At 40.8% G+C, this 15811-nt stretch overlaps 1 protein-coding gene across 1 annotated transcript; it reads right to left on the reverse strand.

Annotated features, from left to right (window-relative positions):
* Positions 1 to 13884: 13884 nt before the first annotated feature.
* Positions 13885 to 15414, reverse strand: LOC145572372 (uncharacterized). Its single transcript, XM_081631342.1, has one exon. The coding sequence runs from the start codon at positions 15412 to 15414 to the stop codon at positions 13885 to 13887; it is 1530 nt and encodes a 509-aa protein (XP_081487468.1).
* Positions 15415 to 15811: the final 397 nt, after the last annotated feature.

Here is a 15811-nt window from a genome sequence, read left to right on the forward strand (position 1 = left end):
CAGGTACCATTCGGTTTCTTTACAAGCACAACATTCGCCACCTAGTCGGGGAAATTACATGGCCGAATGAACCCAGCATCCAACAACTTTTTTACTTCGGCAGCCGCCGCCTGACTTCTTTCCTCGTCGTGATTTCTTTTCTTTTGCCGGATGGGCTTCTTTTTAGGGTCCACGGCGAGTTTGTGGACAACAAGATCCGGGCTGACGCCTGGCATCTCTTCCACTTCAAAGGCAAAAATGTCCTTGAATTCTTTCAGCAGAAGGTGCAAGTTTGCACCTAACTTAGCAAAGGCAACCGTCCCAACCTTCACAGTACGCTCCGAACGGCTGTCGTCCAGAGGTATGTCAATATGTTCACCAGCAAGTTGGGGACGGAGCTCATTTGACCGTTCACCGGTCAGTGATTGCTATTTTTTCTCCTTCTTCACCTCCACCAGCATAGGTGCCTTTCTTTTCTTTCCGGCGGCTGGTGGGGCAGGCGCTGGGTCAGCATCCTTGACATTGTCAAGGTCTATTGGTTCCTGGCCGCCTGGGGTTACAGTGTCTCTGACAGCTGAAAGATAGCACCCTCGAGCCGTCTTCTGATCCCCATTCAGGGAACCAACAGTGCCATCATCCCTCTCATACTTGATGAGCATGAGAGATGGGATGATTACTGCCTTGGCTACGTTGAGGGTTGGCCTGCCAAGGATAATGTTGTAGGCGGTCAACTCCTCAACGACCAAGAATCTGACGACAATGTGTCGTCCTTGGCCCTTCTCTACCAGCCGGATGGGTAAGTCAATTCTTCCGACTGGGTAGACCATCCCACCCCCAAAACCAACCAAGGGGTGGGTGACCGGATGCATGCTACTGACATTGTATTTCAGCTTTTGCAAGCACGGGAGGCTGATGATATCTGATGAGCTGCCGGTGTCAATAAGGATTCTTCCAACCAGTTGGTTGGCAACCTTACATTCAATGACGACCGGGTCATCATGCGGACGGCGGACGCTGCCCCTGTCCTTCTCAGTGATCAAGACGTCTGGGAAGGAGGTGCTTGCAGACGCCTGCTCATCATCATCCTTGTCCATCTTTCGAAGATGGCTCTTGGTGCCCCGGATGGTAGGGCCACCACAAGAAAACCCGCCTGCTATTGTGTAGACCAGCTCCTTGTCGGTATCCGAGCTACTAGCAGGCTGGGGGGTAGTCTTAGAGGACTGACCCTTATTCTTCTTCTTTGCCCCGGCTGGGGACTTAGAAATATAGGACTTCAGCATTCCTTTGTCAGCCAGACGGTCCAACGCCCTTTGAAGGCTGAAACAGTCGTTGGTGTCATGGCCAACTTCCTCATGGTATTGGCAAAATTTATTTTTTTTCCTTGATTGAATGGAACTTTTCATTGGATTCGGCTTCTCTAGGGACAGCCGGTCCTTAATTTCCATGAGGATGGAATTGCAGTCCTTGTTAAACCCGTACTTGGGGACGTACGGTTTAAACTCTTTCTTCTTCTTCTGGGACGGCTGGTCAGAATCACTAACCGCCCATATTTCTTTTCTCTTTTTGCTCTCTTCTTTCTTTTTAGCCAGCTGAGCAGGCCGGTTGTCTTTCTGCTTGTCGGACTTTTTAGAGTCCGACTGGCTACCAGGCGAGCAGAGGTCGGTAGCTTGAATGTAGCTTTCCGCCTCCCTCAGGGCCGCCTGTAGGGTGAAAGCCCCTTTTCTGACTAGGTCGAACTTAAAGGTCGACCCGTCTCTCAGACCTTTGAAAAAGTCTGTAAAAGCTGCCTCATCAGACAGTCCCTGAATCGATTAGATTGAACCGCCTGACATATGAGCGCAGTCCTTCTCTCTCTCCCTGCTTAACATTGCTCAAATAAAGGCTTGTTTTCTTAGCAGGGATGTTCATTGAGAAGTTAGAAGCAAACAGGAAGGCTAGCTTCCTGAAGCTATCGATGGACCCGGCTGGCAGATTACCAAACCATTGTTGGGCAATGCCCTTCAATGTAGCCGGGAAACATCGACACCAAGTGGCATCATCCAACCCCTGCAGATACATGAGGTTGGTGTAAGCCATGAGGTGGTCTTCCGGATTGGTGGTACCATCATAGGTACCAACCAATACATTCTTAACCTTGGCCGGCTGGGCCGCCTTGGTTATCTCCCGGGTGAACGCAGAAGGCTGTTCACCCAGGCGCAGCAGACGAAGCTGCCAGTCCAATGGCTGGTTATTTGGATATGCCGCCTGACCTCCAAAGAAGGCCGACTGCATGAAGTGAGGAGGATACTGTCCGTAAGCCTGAGTAGGCACATACGGTACAACTCCAATCATGTGAGGGCCAGAATGGACGGTATAACCGCCTGTCTGGCTCTCATGCAAGGAGGGTGCACTCCCTGTAGAAATATTGTTGAAACTGTCTGGAAAGTTCGACGTTGAAGCCGACTCAGACAGCGATTGGTTTCTCTTCCGATTAATGATCTCCCGGGCATCAAGAGTTGATTTTTTACTTCTCACTGGCTGCTGAGTTCGGCGAGTGTTATTGGTGTTCTTCCCAGGAAGGAGAATTTTTTACCAATCAATGGTCCCGGCTGCCTTCTCCTTTGGATGAGGAGTGGGCTGCCGATCTCTGACTTACTTCCCCTTCTCTGGAGGAGTCTTCTTCGCCGACTGACCTTTACTTGGGCCAGCCCGGCTTTTGGTGATCAACTCTTTAATTTCACCCTTGAAACTTGTCATGAATCTCATGAGTTCCTCTCGGGTGACAGGGGCTGATCCAGCGGCCGTTTGGGTTTCCCCTTCCGGCTGCCCAGTGGGTCTGCTCGGACCCGCCTGGGAGGCACCCCGCTCCAGCATATCTCTGGGCCGGATGCTCTTGATTCTGAGCGAGCCATCCTCGGCTGTAAAGGTTTCGAGCTGAGGATCCTTATCCTCCTGGTCTGTAAAAACTTCTAGGTCATCGCCCATATGGTTAGGGGGTGGTACAGACTCTTGAACCATCTTCGAGGTACTCTCCCCACAGACGGCGCTAAATGTTTTGGGTGTTTTTATCCCTTGGGAGAGTTACGTCACGAAGTCTGATGCGGCTGAGCTGCACCTGCAAAATAACGGAGACTCCGGGTGGTTGGAGCTCCGCCTCCGACGGTCAAGTTAGTAACTTGAAACGGAATAAAGAGAACGGAAATTTAGGTGGGTATCTGCTCGGATTCCAAGCTCAGGTCTTTCTCTGATGTAAGAGAATAAAGGTGTAATAAATGATTGAGTGTGTCCCCAAAATGGGGAATATCTCCCTATTTATAGGGTCGTTGGAGAATGTGCCCCTAGCTAGGTCATTTGACCTAGATTTTAGTGGGCTGCGCCGTTTTACGGCGCTCCTAGGGATTTGGGCCCTTGAAGGCCGCCATTTCAGAGGCATATCTGAGGGCGCCAAGTGTCAAGGGGATGTTGAGCCACATGGGCCATCCTGAGCTTGACACGTGGCGACCTCTCATTGGTCCACGTGTCTAGGGTAAAAATACCCTAAACAACTACCACCACCACCACCACCACCACTACTACTACTACTATTGAAAAACAAAATGTTGTAATTAACTACCTTATAAAGTATAAAATGTTGTAATTGACTACCTCCCACCGGAATAACACATTTGATTTTTATTTTCCGATGCTGACCATGGCATGTGAGGGTCAGATGACCCTTTAATGACTTAATTCCCCCCTTTCTCCCAAATTTTCCCGTTTTATACCAACTCTTTTCCTTAACAATACGATTATTCATATTTTATATTATTTATTTGCGATACCTTTGATAATTATATGGGCTGAATTGGTGTAAAGCCGGAAAATTTGGGGAAAAGAGGGGAATTAAGTCATTAAAGGGTCACATGACCCTCACGTGGCATGATCAACGTCGGGAAATAAAAGTCAAATGTGTCATTCCGGTAGAAGGTAGTCAATTACAACGTTTTAAATTTTATAAGGTAGTTAATTACAACATTTTGTTTTTAGGGGTAGTTTTTCGCAAAATCTTCAGTTTAAAAGGTAGTTTTTCACAAAAAATCCTTATTATTATTTCTTTTGTGTGCTGAGCTGGTAGGTTGGGAGATGAGTTCTTTCTAGTTTAACTCGGACAATCCTTGTTTGGTCCTCAGTCCGAGTTGGGACTCCGGAAGGGCTTCTTTCCTACTTACGCTCGGACGTTATTTTGGCTTTACTTAACTTTAAAATTGCTTTCTTTTAGTTGGCCACTCCTACTCCAAGATCGAAGAGGAAGTAGCCGACCTATTCTTCAAAGGATGGGAAGTCGTCCAAGACTTGGAATTTTACCTCCATGAAAGTGACGTCTTCCACCCAGGCGACCAAGACTACGCCGCGGATTGCTACAAAGAAGTCTAAAGGAAAGCCACCCCGGCTGTCATTTAGCGGGGTCTCCAAGTCCATGAGAAGTACTTCCATGCGAACGATGGGGGTAAGTCGTTCCCGGAGAAACCAATCGACCCGATCTTGACTCTGCATGTCGAGTTAGTGAAAAAACTTCCATGCGAATGATGGGGGTAAGTCGTCCCCGGCGAAACCAACCGACCCGATCTTGACTCCGCATGTCGAGTTAGTGAAAAATTTTGATTGGCAGACGACTGCCTTTCCATTGGCCGAAGATCAACTCGGTAGCAAGGATGAATAAGAGGATAAACCTTTACCTCCCCTTTCTTTCAACCTTCCCACCCCACCAACTATATATATATATATATATATATAAACTTATTTTGTTCACTCTAACCCTTTTCTTGGCCGTCTGCAGATAATGCTGAGGAGATGAAGATGAAATTACCCAGTGTAGGGAATATTTCAAGCATCCCACACTTGAGCCCCATTGTGATCATACACTTAAGCAGAGTGGCGCCCAAAGGGAAGGAAGCTAGAAAAGAGTTGCCAACAAGTTTTAGGAACTTGTACACTGTTCACATGGTGATCTGAAGGTTACACCCCTTCATGATCCATGAGATCGCTAACTCCATAGTGGTCCAGAACCATGACTGAATATTCGGGGATGAAGGTACAAATCCAGCCTAAAAGAGATTGAACCTGCCCTAAAAATAGGCCTCTACTTTATTCTTCTCATATTCATGTGCGCTTTCCGACTAACATGCAGTCAGTATATTAATCCTAAACCTGTTTAATCTATGTTGGTTGAATATTAATGCACAAAAAAATCTATTATTGGCAATCACTTGAATTATAATCATATTAGCCTAAATAAATTTTTTTATTATCTTATTAAGCTTTATCACAAGTACAAATTTCCTTTAAACCTACAAGAGAGGGCGTGATCAAGCAACAACAATAGTACTATCAAGCAACATAATAACAACAATCATCATCATAATAATATTTTCAATCTCATCAAAGCATAATAATAGCAAGATCGTAGGCAAGATACTAACAAGATTAATAACAAATCCTTGCATGTCACTAAACAATAAAGATCAAAGCTTTATTCCTAACATGATACTAACTTGATAGAAGAAATAGGAAGCAACCTAAGCATGATACTAGAAAGCAATAAATAACATCCTAACATGATACTAGGAATTAGTATAATTTAAGCATGATTTCTAATGATATATAGCAATAAAACTACTTACTGGTTGCCTTGTATCTCTTTCTAATAACAAAATACACGCGTTAGTAACTTCAAGGAAAGTATTAAATCAAACAATTAATTTAAATAATTGAAATAGGGATTTGGGACCAAACCCTCAGAAATTACCAACCTTTCATGTTTAGGACGAAGGCAACTTCGAGCTTAGCTAGGTGTATCTAGAACTCGTGAATGCGGTATTTTATTTTGTAAAAGGCTAGGCTTAGAAAGGGGAGAAATAAAAGCTATTAGCTTGAGAGAGAAGAGAATAGATTATTGTTGATGATTGTGAATGAATAAAAACGGGGAAATACGGCCCTATTTATAGAGAAAATAGTCCGAAAGATCAGAAAAAGACCAAATCCCATTCGGAGTAAAACTGCCTTTGTCGCAGTACGATAGAGTCTAGCGTGATGCGACAGACCTGTCGCTGTGCGACAGGCTTGTCGCTCAGCGCTGATTTTGTCGTTCCGTGATGCTTCACGCGATTTCTAAAAACTCGTACGGAATCCTTAATCTAATTAAATTCGACTAATGACGTCCGTACTTATCTTTAAAAATCAGATTTAATCTCTTTAAACCACTTGTTTTATTCCGAATAGAATTCCTTATTTTCATAATTAATATAATTATTATTCCTAATCCCATTAGAACTCAAAACAACCTTATAGATTATTCAAGAACACTAAAATTAATCATAATAACTTTAGGAATATTAATTAATGGGCCCTCCGCTAGATCATTGGGCCATAAAACCATTTTAGGCCTAATTTAGTATTTTGGCCATAACTTCCTCATTATTCATCGGAATTGGGCTCATAATATATCATTGGAAAGATCTTGTCGAGCCCAACCCAACTACACTATTATTATACCCTTATTATGGACCAAAATTAATTGGATTGCACATTTTCATTAAATAGAGTTCATTTTTGAAAACAGAAAGAAAATATATTTTATTAATAACAACCGCATCATAAGACTTTTCACACTTTCACTTCGTTCGATAATCAAATGACCCAACTACACTAGGTTTGGTTTTTTAGGGAGACGCAATTAGGTGTCTACTGAAACCCCCACTTTGACTGAGATTGGAGAACGCATGTTTCGAAAGCAAAAGTCAAAGTAGCAATAGAGACGGAGAATGATGCAGAATGTTCTGCGATCCTAAATCATTCTTGTAACTCCAATTCCTGCAAATTAACGTTAGTTAACAGGTAAAAGAGTTAATAAACGACCGTTGAGCACACGTCTATGGGGTATCTGGTTTTGTAGCTGTATGCTGTTGTGACGACCTCCACAAGCTAGGGGACATCGCCTGAAGACTACTCTGCTTGTAGCTTCCTTTAGTTTCCGCTGTGACAGTCTTCCACATCTTAGAGAACACCATTGAAGATTGCTCTGCTTGTAGCACTCTTTTGCCGTTTTGTGACCATCTTCTAAAAGCCAGGGAACACGATCGAATATAACTCTGTTTGTATTCATCCTTGGATTTTTGTCAATTTCTCACATCTTAGGAAAAACTGTCGAAGACAGCTTTTCTTGTAGCCATCTTCAGCCTTTATAACGATTTTCCACATCTTAGGGATTATTGTCGAAGATCGCTTTACTTGTAGCAATCCCCTATATGGCTTGATAACCTTCCTTGGAAATCTATCGAAGATCACTGGTTGTTGATCCTCAGTTTTCTGGTGCTTTGTTGTAATGCTTGTTGTGCTGTTACTCGTATTTTTGTTTTGCTGTTACTCGTATTTTTGTTGTGCTGTTTGTGTTTGCTATTCGCTTTATGAACCAATATCTTGGTGCTTTGTAATGAACCAATGCTTAGGCACTTAACTCATCATCAGGTCGATCGCTTACTGCGATTGTAATCGAGTCGACTATTAATCATGTTAATTTGCTTATAAGGCTAACTGGCGTACCAAGGAACCCAAAATTGCTGCATGAGGTCCGCAAAAATCAATATGGCGGCCACAGACTATATCGCTGAGGAAAAGAATCCAGCATTCGCCTTACGCTCTATCGTGGCGCGACAGGCTTGTCGTTTTGTGCTGGAGACGGGTTTTTTTGGATTTAAACCCCTTCTTCCCCATTTTTCTATTCGTGCGTCATTCTTCTGTATTTTCGCTCAAAAATTCGCCTTGTTCGTTCTCCTTCGTTTCTCAACAAAATTCGCTCAAGTTTTATGCAAATCGAATCTTGTGATCTCTAGTTTTCCAATCTATGTAAGTTTTTCTCAAACTCACTCTATTTTGCCCAAATTAAATGCTTGTGTGCTCACGGTTTTTCGGAAAAACCGAGAATGTTCTTGCTTAAATTGCTTTATTTGTCAAATTTTATGCCATGAATTTTCTTGTTTATGTTTGTATCTCACCTTAGGAGTGTTTTGAGACTTGTTTGACTCAATTTGGTGAATAAATGAGCGATTTGCCATTGGTTGAACCCCTCGAGTTCGTGAGAACAATGTAACTTGTTCTTCATGTTTTTGCTAGCCATTCTTGCTCAATTTGTAACAATATTTGTCCTAGTATTGGAAGAAGTTGTTTGATTGCTTGAAAATGCTAATTATGCCCGAATTGAAATCATGCTCTGTTTTAGTATTACGTACTCTGGTTTTTTACGGACATAGTATCATGCGGCTAGGCGAACCTTAGATACTATAGAACTTTTGATTTATAATCTGGTTGCATACTTTAGCATGTCTCGACGACGTAGTTCCGGCTCACACTCTTGTGTGGCTCACCGAGAGGACAATCTCGTTGACGCCGACAAGGGTACTCCCACTAGTCTGGAGGAGTTCTTTGAGTGGGATGGGCGTACTTTTTACTTTGCGCCCTTGTTTCACATCTCGGAGCAAGTTTGCCGCGGGATGATTGACGAGCGAGTTCGTTGCCACGGCTTGGGCAACGGCACCATCGGACAGTTGTACGAGTCTCACTTCCTCAATAATAAGGAATTACGTAGGCTTGGAAGTCTTGTGGTCCGACTCTGTTGTTGCAGGCCACTTAGGTGCTCTATTTCTCGTCCTTGAGTCGTTTTCTAATTCGGGCTTTAGTGGAGTTCTTTTGGGACACCACCAACACCTTCCACATTCCATGAGGTGAGATGACCATCACTCCCGTCTACTTTTTCCTAATCATCAGACTCAAGTTCTAGACTGCTGTGGTTCCATTTGGTAGCGATATCACCGTTTTCTCTCCCGAGGTAGAGGAGCTACTCGGTCCTATCGCTATTCGAGCTTGTGGAGAGGCTCGACCGATGCAGATCAATAACCGATTTATTCAGCGGTCTATGCTCGTGGAGGCCTTTTGAGATGGTGCGACCACCCCACAGCAGCGGGTGCACATCTTTGTTCTGATTCTTTTGTCAAGGACCTTCTCTCCTGACTAAGGTAGCTGAGTGCTAATCTATTACCTGCCTAGTGATCTTCGTATGGTCGGGTCATTTGATTGGGCCAGCTTGGCCTATGCTGACTTCCTGCTTGGATTGCGACTCGCTTGTCGCCATCGCAAGTTTGAGGAGAAGGTCACTTTTTCTAGTTTTTTGAGGATCGTAGAGGTATACCTCTTTTTTTTACTAAGGTTTAATTTTGACATATGTTAGCACTCGCTGATGCCTCTCTATTATTTATAAGTCTGGTTCTACGAGTACTTCCCGTCTCTTTCACTAGCGAGGCCTTCGCCTCGTGGACTTCTTGTTGCTACTAGTTAGGGAGGCCGTCATAATTACCAGACCGCTACTGCCCGTGTTCGAGAATCGATCCTCTCGATATGCTTTGTTTATCATTTCCCTCTTTTTCTACTTAGTAGAAATCTATCTCATGGGTGTTCATTTTGTAGGGGCCTGAGGTCCAATTTCGGCCCTGGGCCGATTTTTATTTTCCTGGACGGGCTGTCTAATATACAGCTCATCGTTGTTAGTTTTAGGGGACGTACGACATTGTGGTGTATCTTCCTGCTCGTCCCCCTCGGCACATGTTCGACCAGACGACCATGAGAGCCCAGAAAAAGGCTCATTTGCGTCGCTCATTTATAGTGTATTTGCGTCGCTTCTATGAGCGACGCAACTGCTCGCGACGCAAATGATTTAAAAGTCATTTGCGTCGCTCCTAGGCGCGACGCAAATAAGAGTCATTTGCGTCGCTCCTTTATAAAGAAGCAACGCAAATGACTCTTATTTGCGTCACTCCTTTACAAAGGAGCGACACAAATGACTCTTCTGATAAACTTCTTTTTTGTTATTTACGTCACTCCTTTATAAAGGAGCAACGCAAATGACTCTTCTGATAAACTTCTTGTTTGTTATTTGCGTCACTTGTTTATATAGGAGTGACGCAAATGGCTGACTAGACAATAAAAAATTGCTTTATTTGCGTCACTTGTTTGTTTAATGAGTGACGCAAATGAGGTGAATTTTTTTTTTTTAATTATAATAATTGCCTTGTATATGTTTGTAGTACCTATTTTCCTTACTAGTGGTATAAAGTAATATGCTAACGCTAATATAATTGAAATTAAAATGAAATATTATTGAATAATGCAAATGTAAATTTCGACAGAGTCTCCTTTGTAATTTGGCCTACCCATAAAATTGGGAATGACGATATTATATTAACAACCCGTCCAATAATTTACATCTCAATATCATAGACATTATACTCATCATCCCAACACCAATTAACCAAAATCATTCATTTCAAGCCTATAATCCAAAACAAGAGTCCAACATGCGCTAAGTGTAAATCTAAAGTTCAACATTACATATAAAATACTTTGCCCAAATATCTCGAATCTCATTTATCTCCTCCTCGGTGTACGGTGTAGTTCTTGAAAAATCCTATCAACACAACAAATATACAAGAGGAAAGTTTTAATTCAAGATTGTAGCTAACATCAAATTGTATTTATCAAACAAAAATGAAATATTTGACAACTCATACCTGAATAAGATCCTCACTACTATGGTGATGTTCAAGTATTTCGTACATCTAACGCATGACGTAGTAGCCACACTCACGTCCACCCAATTGTTGAGGACACTACATGTAATATATTTATAAATTGAATTAAATTGCTATACTTAAATTATTAAGAAACTAAAAGTTAGGGTAAGAAATTAAGGTAACCTGTCCCAAATGCCATGTCAATTTACTTCCCCTAGATTTTCCACTTAATGCTTTAAAACCTCGAAAAGCACTACACATTTGAAACAAATAACATATATATTAACCTTACACACATAAAATCATGACATTAATAACAAACTAGACTTACTTTGTCATTGCAAACTTAATTGCTAAATTTCGCTTCTGCCTCAAAGAATCAAAGATGATGACTTCACGCTTAGCCATGCATAAGACCAAAAGAACCCAATGATTCCTACATAATAAATTAGACACACATTTGTAAAAGAGTAAAATAATATCAACAATTTGCAAAGTTCAAATAAATACAAGTTCAAAGTTTATACTTTTCATAGTATGGGCATAAGATGATCTGCTTAGATTTTTGTTTTTCCATCACATGTGTCATGTAAAGTAGGATACGATCTGCATCACTATGCAAATAGGTTTCTGAAATCATTTCCGGACACATGAATCCAATGGAAGCCACTTCCACCGTATCGAGTAAGTCACTCAAGGCCCTACATATATATCATGTAATAACATTATAAATGGTAATAAATAAGTATATATGGGAAGAGTGAAATTTGATTATCTTACATCATAAAAACTTGCAAAACTGAAATATTCAGCCAAGCTCCCGTGAGAAGTTGATTGACATCTTCACGTTTGATAATGATGTCCTTACTGTCTTCATAACTAAAGGTCCAATCATCAACCTTTACCTTAATAGTTTCACCTTCGGGTAATGAAGATAACAAACTATTCAAAGACCCACACTTCTGACCACTTTCAACTACTTTCAGTTTGTCTTGCATGTTTTCTTTGGCCGCTTTGTTGTTATCATTGTTCTTATTTGATATGAATTCCTAATCAATAGTAAAGCAAATCTATTCAACAATTTGCTATATTTTGTATGGCAAACTATATGTAAATTGTTACAAAAATAATTTACCTTGTCATGCATGAGTGAAACCAAGTCTTTCGGCCATTGGGTAAATGTACCGTGACCATGCTTAAGTTTCTTGATGACTTGAGAAGGAACTGGAACCGAGAATTCTTTGAAATCGTCAAAAAAATCATCAACACTCACCCTCACGTGATCCGGAAGGAGGTTACTATGATGATCAAGGATTAACTCCGGATGATATGTACCTTCAGCGACAATGACTTTCTCAGAGTCATTTTTCAACAATGATAGCCGACAAGGAACCGGTTCCTTACAAAGATAGAAAAAAATATAATTAAAAAAAATAGAAAACTGAGTTACAAAGTTAAAAGTATGTCGCAGTCATAAATCATTAAAAAAAAAGATAAAAAATATAAAATAACAAAGTTTTGGATACCTGTATGTTTGCAAATGGATCATCACCCACTGATTGGCAACTACTAGGATTTTGTTGAGTCGTCCGGCCTATGTTATTCATTCCCATCAGTTCTGTTGGAATTTGAATACCAATCTGTTTAGCAAATAACATAAACTTCTCTTGAACCATGGAATCCATTTTAGAATCCATCTCCTGCATAGTCTCCTCTCGTACCCTCCGGGCTACTCTTGCCTCTAATTCTTCCAGCTCATCATCTCCGAATTCCCTACCCCGTCGGCCACTACGCCTCTCTTTGGATCCCCATACAGCTTTAATGCCAATTCCACTGCCAAATGCTATTGCCCGACCATTACGATCTTTTTTCCCAAGGGCACGAGATAAGATATCATCATGCCTATTAGGAACAAATTTTCCATCAGCTTGTTGCTTTCTCCAATTATCCTACACAAAGACTTCAAGTTAGAAAACTTTGGTTGCAATACATAAACTTAACAAAATATATTCAAAATTGAAATAAAGACTTATTACATACTTACAATGGATTCTTTCACCTCTCTTGTTTTCTCATCCGGCAAATAAGGATTTCCCTTATCATCTTCTATTGATCTTGCTAGAAGCCAAGCATATGTCCTATCTGGCAAACTAGACACAACCGAAGAACAAGATGAAGTACTGGATGCTGAAGATGCCGTGGGAATATACCCTTTTCTACGCCATACAATATTCATTTCACCATATGATTTGGCTCCTAAATGGTGAGGGTATTCGTTGAAAGACTGGCTTTGTCTTGCCTTCTCACTGATTTCCTATTTTCACGAGCATAAATGAAGATTAGTACATAAGAATCCGTTAACAAAGTATTAATAACCCGCATGATCATTGATATTAATACACACAAACCTTAAAATCATCTGTACTATGCTCCTCCACAAATGTTTTCCACATATCCTCAGATATGAAATCATAGAGTACATACGGCATTCTTTTCTCCTTCGGCATATTCCTGGTACATGTGATCCAACCACTGACCAATTTTGTTTTAAAATCTCTCCAAGTTTTATCACAAGTGCGTAGGACCTTTTTTTTCTTGTCTTCATCTTCTCGATTTGAAACTCTCTCTACAAAAAAAATTAAAAAAAATAAAAAAAAGTTAGTAAATAATTTCATCATATTCAAATAAATTGTTTTCATCATATTCAAATAATGTCAAAATGATCATATAATAGTACAACATTTAACATATAATAGTGAATATTACCTTAACATCTTCCCAAAAAGTGTCTTTTATTCCTTGTGGAACTTGATTCCAATCTTTATACAATATAGACACCTTTGCACGGCTTATTTCACCAAGATGAGTTTTGTATGCTTTTGCCCACTTTCCAATGGGTCGACACAATTCATCCCATTCAAGCACTCTAGGAACCCCAGGCATGGATTTCAGGCCCTTTGAAGGACCTCTTGGCTTCTTTTTCTTCTTCTGAGAGTCGGTTGTTTGTTGCTCTAATTGTGAGTGATTGTGTGGCTCATCTTCCTCACCTTGCGAAGACATGGAACGATTATGCATATCCTCATCCTCCGTTATTACTTACCTAAAAAAAAGACATAAATAAATTAAGACATCGATTTGTATCATTTTTAAATTATAGACTTGTACACATAACAATAATAAGCAATTTATGCAATTAGTAACACATATTGGAAAAAAAAATCACATAATTCATACCTACTTCATTCTTCTCTTTTGCGACATAAAATCCTTCATTATGATCTTTTCGTTTCAACGTTGTGGCAAAATCATCGACTATTGGAGGGATGCTCTAAACGGAAGGTGGTGACTCATTAAACTGCTCATCATATTCTTCCTCGTCCACCACATCTTCAATGCCAAATATCCTTCTTTTACCTTCTAAAACAACTGACCACTTACAATCAGCTGGGTCAGCCATGTAAAAAACTTGTTTTGCTTGTGAAGCTAATATAAATGGATCAGCTAGATGCCCTCGTCGACCAAGATTTACAAGGGTCAAGTTCCCTTGTTCATCTTTTTTTACACCACGGCTACTATCAGCCCACTTACATCGAAATAGAGGAATCTTGAAATCAACATAATATAGCTCTATTATTTCTTCAATGATTCCATAATAAAATTTCTTCTTATCCACAAGTGTTTTATCATGTGCACTAACATACTCAGATGACAAACCTACTACTTTAACACCACTGTTTTGCATTGTTGACTTGTCATCTTGTCGGCTAGTGTAAAAAGAATACCCATTGATGTCGTATCCCTCATATGACATGACTTGACATTTAGCACCATATGCCAACCATCTCAATGTGTTAGATATATCGTTAGGTGTGGTGGATAGTTGGGACATCACTCGTTCCTTGAACCATGTAACGAATGAACAATTATGCTCCTTTATCAGCTGAAGATCACTTTTGGAAGGATATTTATTTTTAAGAAAAAGCATGTGCTCGTCCAAGTAAGGATGAACCTCACTATGATTTTGCAACACAAAAAGCTCGACCTTATTTTTCATTTCAAAGCCCATGGATATCCTTTTCATGCCAATAGTACCTTGACCTCCAAGCCTCCCATCGTGTCGAGACTTTGGCAACCCAATTTTCTGTGAACGTGCAAGATATTGAGCAACCCATGCTGCCACTTCCTCAGCAACTGTTCGTTGTACAATACTAGCTTCAGGTTTGGCCGGATTCATGACTTTTCCCTTTAAGTCACCCATTTCTCGTTCAAAAGGATACATGTATCTCATACACACTGGTCCACAAAGTTTAATTTCACGTACAAGATGAATAACCAAATGAGGCATCACGTCAAAAAAAGATGGGGGAAAATACATTTCAAATCGACACATTGTCTCAAGTACATCTGCTTGCAAGTCATCTAAAATACTTGGATTTATGACCTTGCTACAGATAGTGTTAAAAAAGACACATAATCTTGTAATCGTATACCTCACTTGAGGTGGAAAAATTCCTCGAATGGCAATTGGTAATAATTGTTGCATCAAGACATAACAATCATGAGATTTCATGCCACCCAATTTCAAGTCAGACATTGACACAAGTCTACGAAAATTAGAAGAAAATCCAGCCGGGACCTTTAAACCATGCAATGACTCACAGAAGCTAGTTTTTTCCTTTTTAGACAAGGTATAGCAAGCTGGGGGAAGATACCAGCGTTTTCCTCGAGATTCGGGTGCCAACTCTGAACGACCCATAGCAGCCATGTCTTTTCTTACTTTAACTCCATCCTTTGTCTTTCCTGGCATATTTAATAAAGTTCCCACAATGGCATCACAGACATTTTTCTCAATATGCATTACATCTAGACAATGTCTAACTTCCAAATGTCTCCAATATGGAAGAGATCATAGCTCAGACTTCTTCTTGTAACCCCCAGTTGATTTGCTTTTGTAAGGCTTACCAAACTCATTCTCAATGTCTTTGACCCGCTGATAAATCTCACTTGCATGTAAAGGGCCACGAGCTTCTCTCAACTCCACTTTTCCATTAAAAACATCCTTATTGAATTGAAAAGGGTGGTCTTCTGGAAGATGTCTTCGATTATCCATGTGTACATGCTTGCCACAATTTTCTAGGCGCAATGCCTCCAAATCATCTTCACAAATGGGGCAAGGAGTTGTTCCCTTCACAGTGTACCCCGACAAATTCCCATAAGCTGGGAAGTCATTTATCGTACAAAAAATCATGGCACGT

The sequence above is a fragment of the Chenopodium album genome, chromosome 2, assembly GCF_948465745.1.
Source record: "Chenopodium album chromosome 2, dcCheAlbu1.1, whole genome shotgun sequence".
In the NCBI taxonomy this organism is placed as follows: Eukaryota; Viridiplantae; Streptophyta; class Magnoliopsida; order Caryophyllales; family Amaranthaceae; genus Chenopodium; species Chenopodium album.

Bases quoted from the DNA above. Each gene is read 5' to 3' on its own strand.
- LOC145572372 (XM_081631342.1), bottom strand. From the start codon at position 15,414: ATGCATATTGAGAAAAATGTCTGTGATGCCATTGTGGGAACTTTATTA.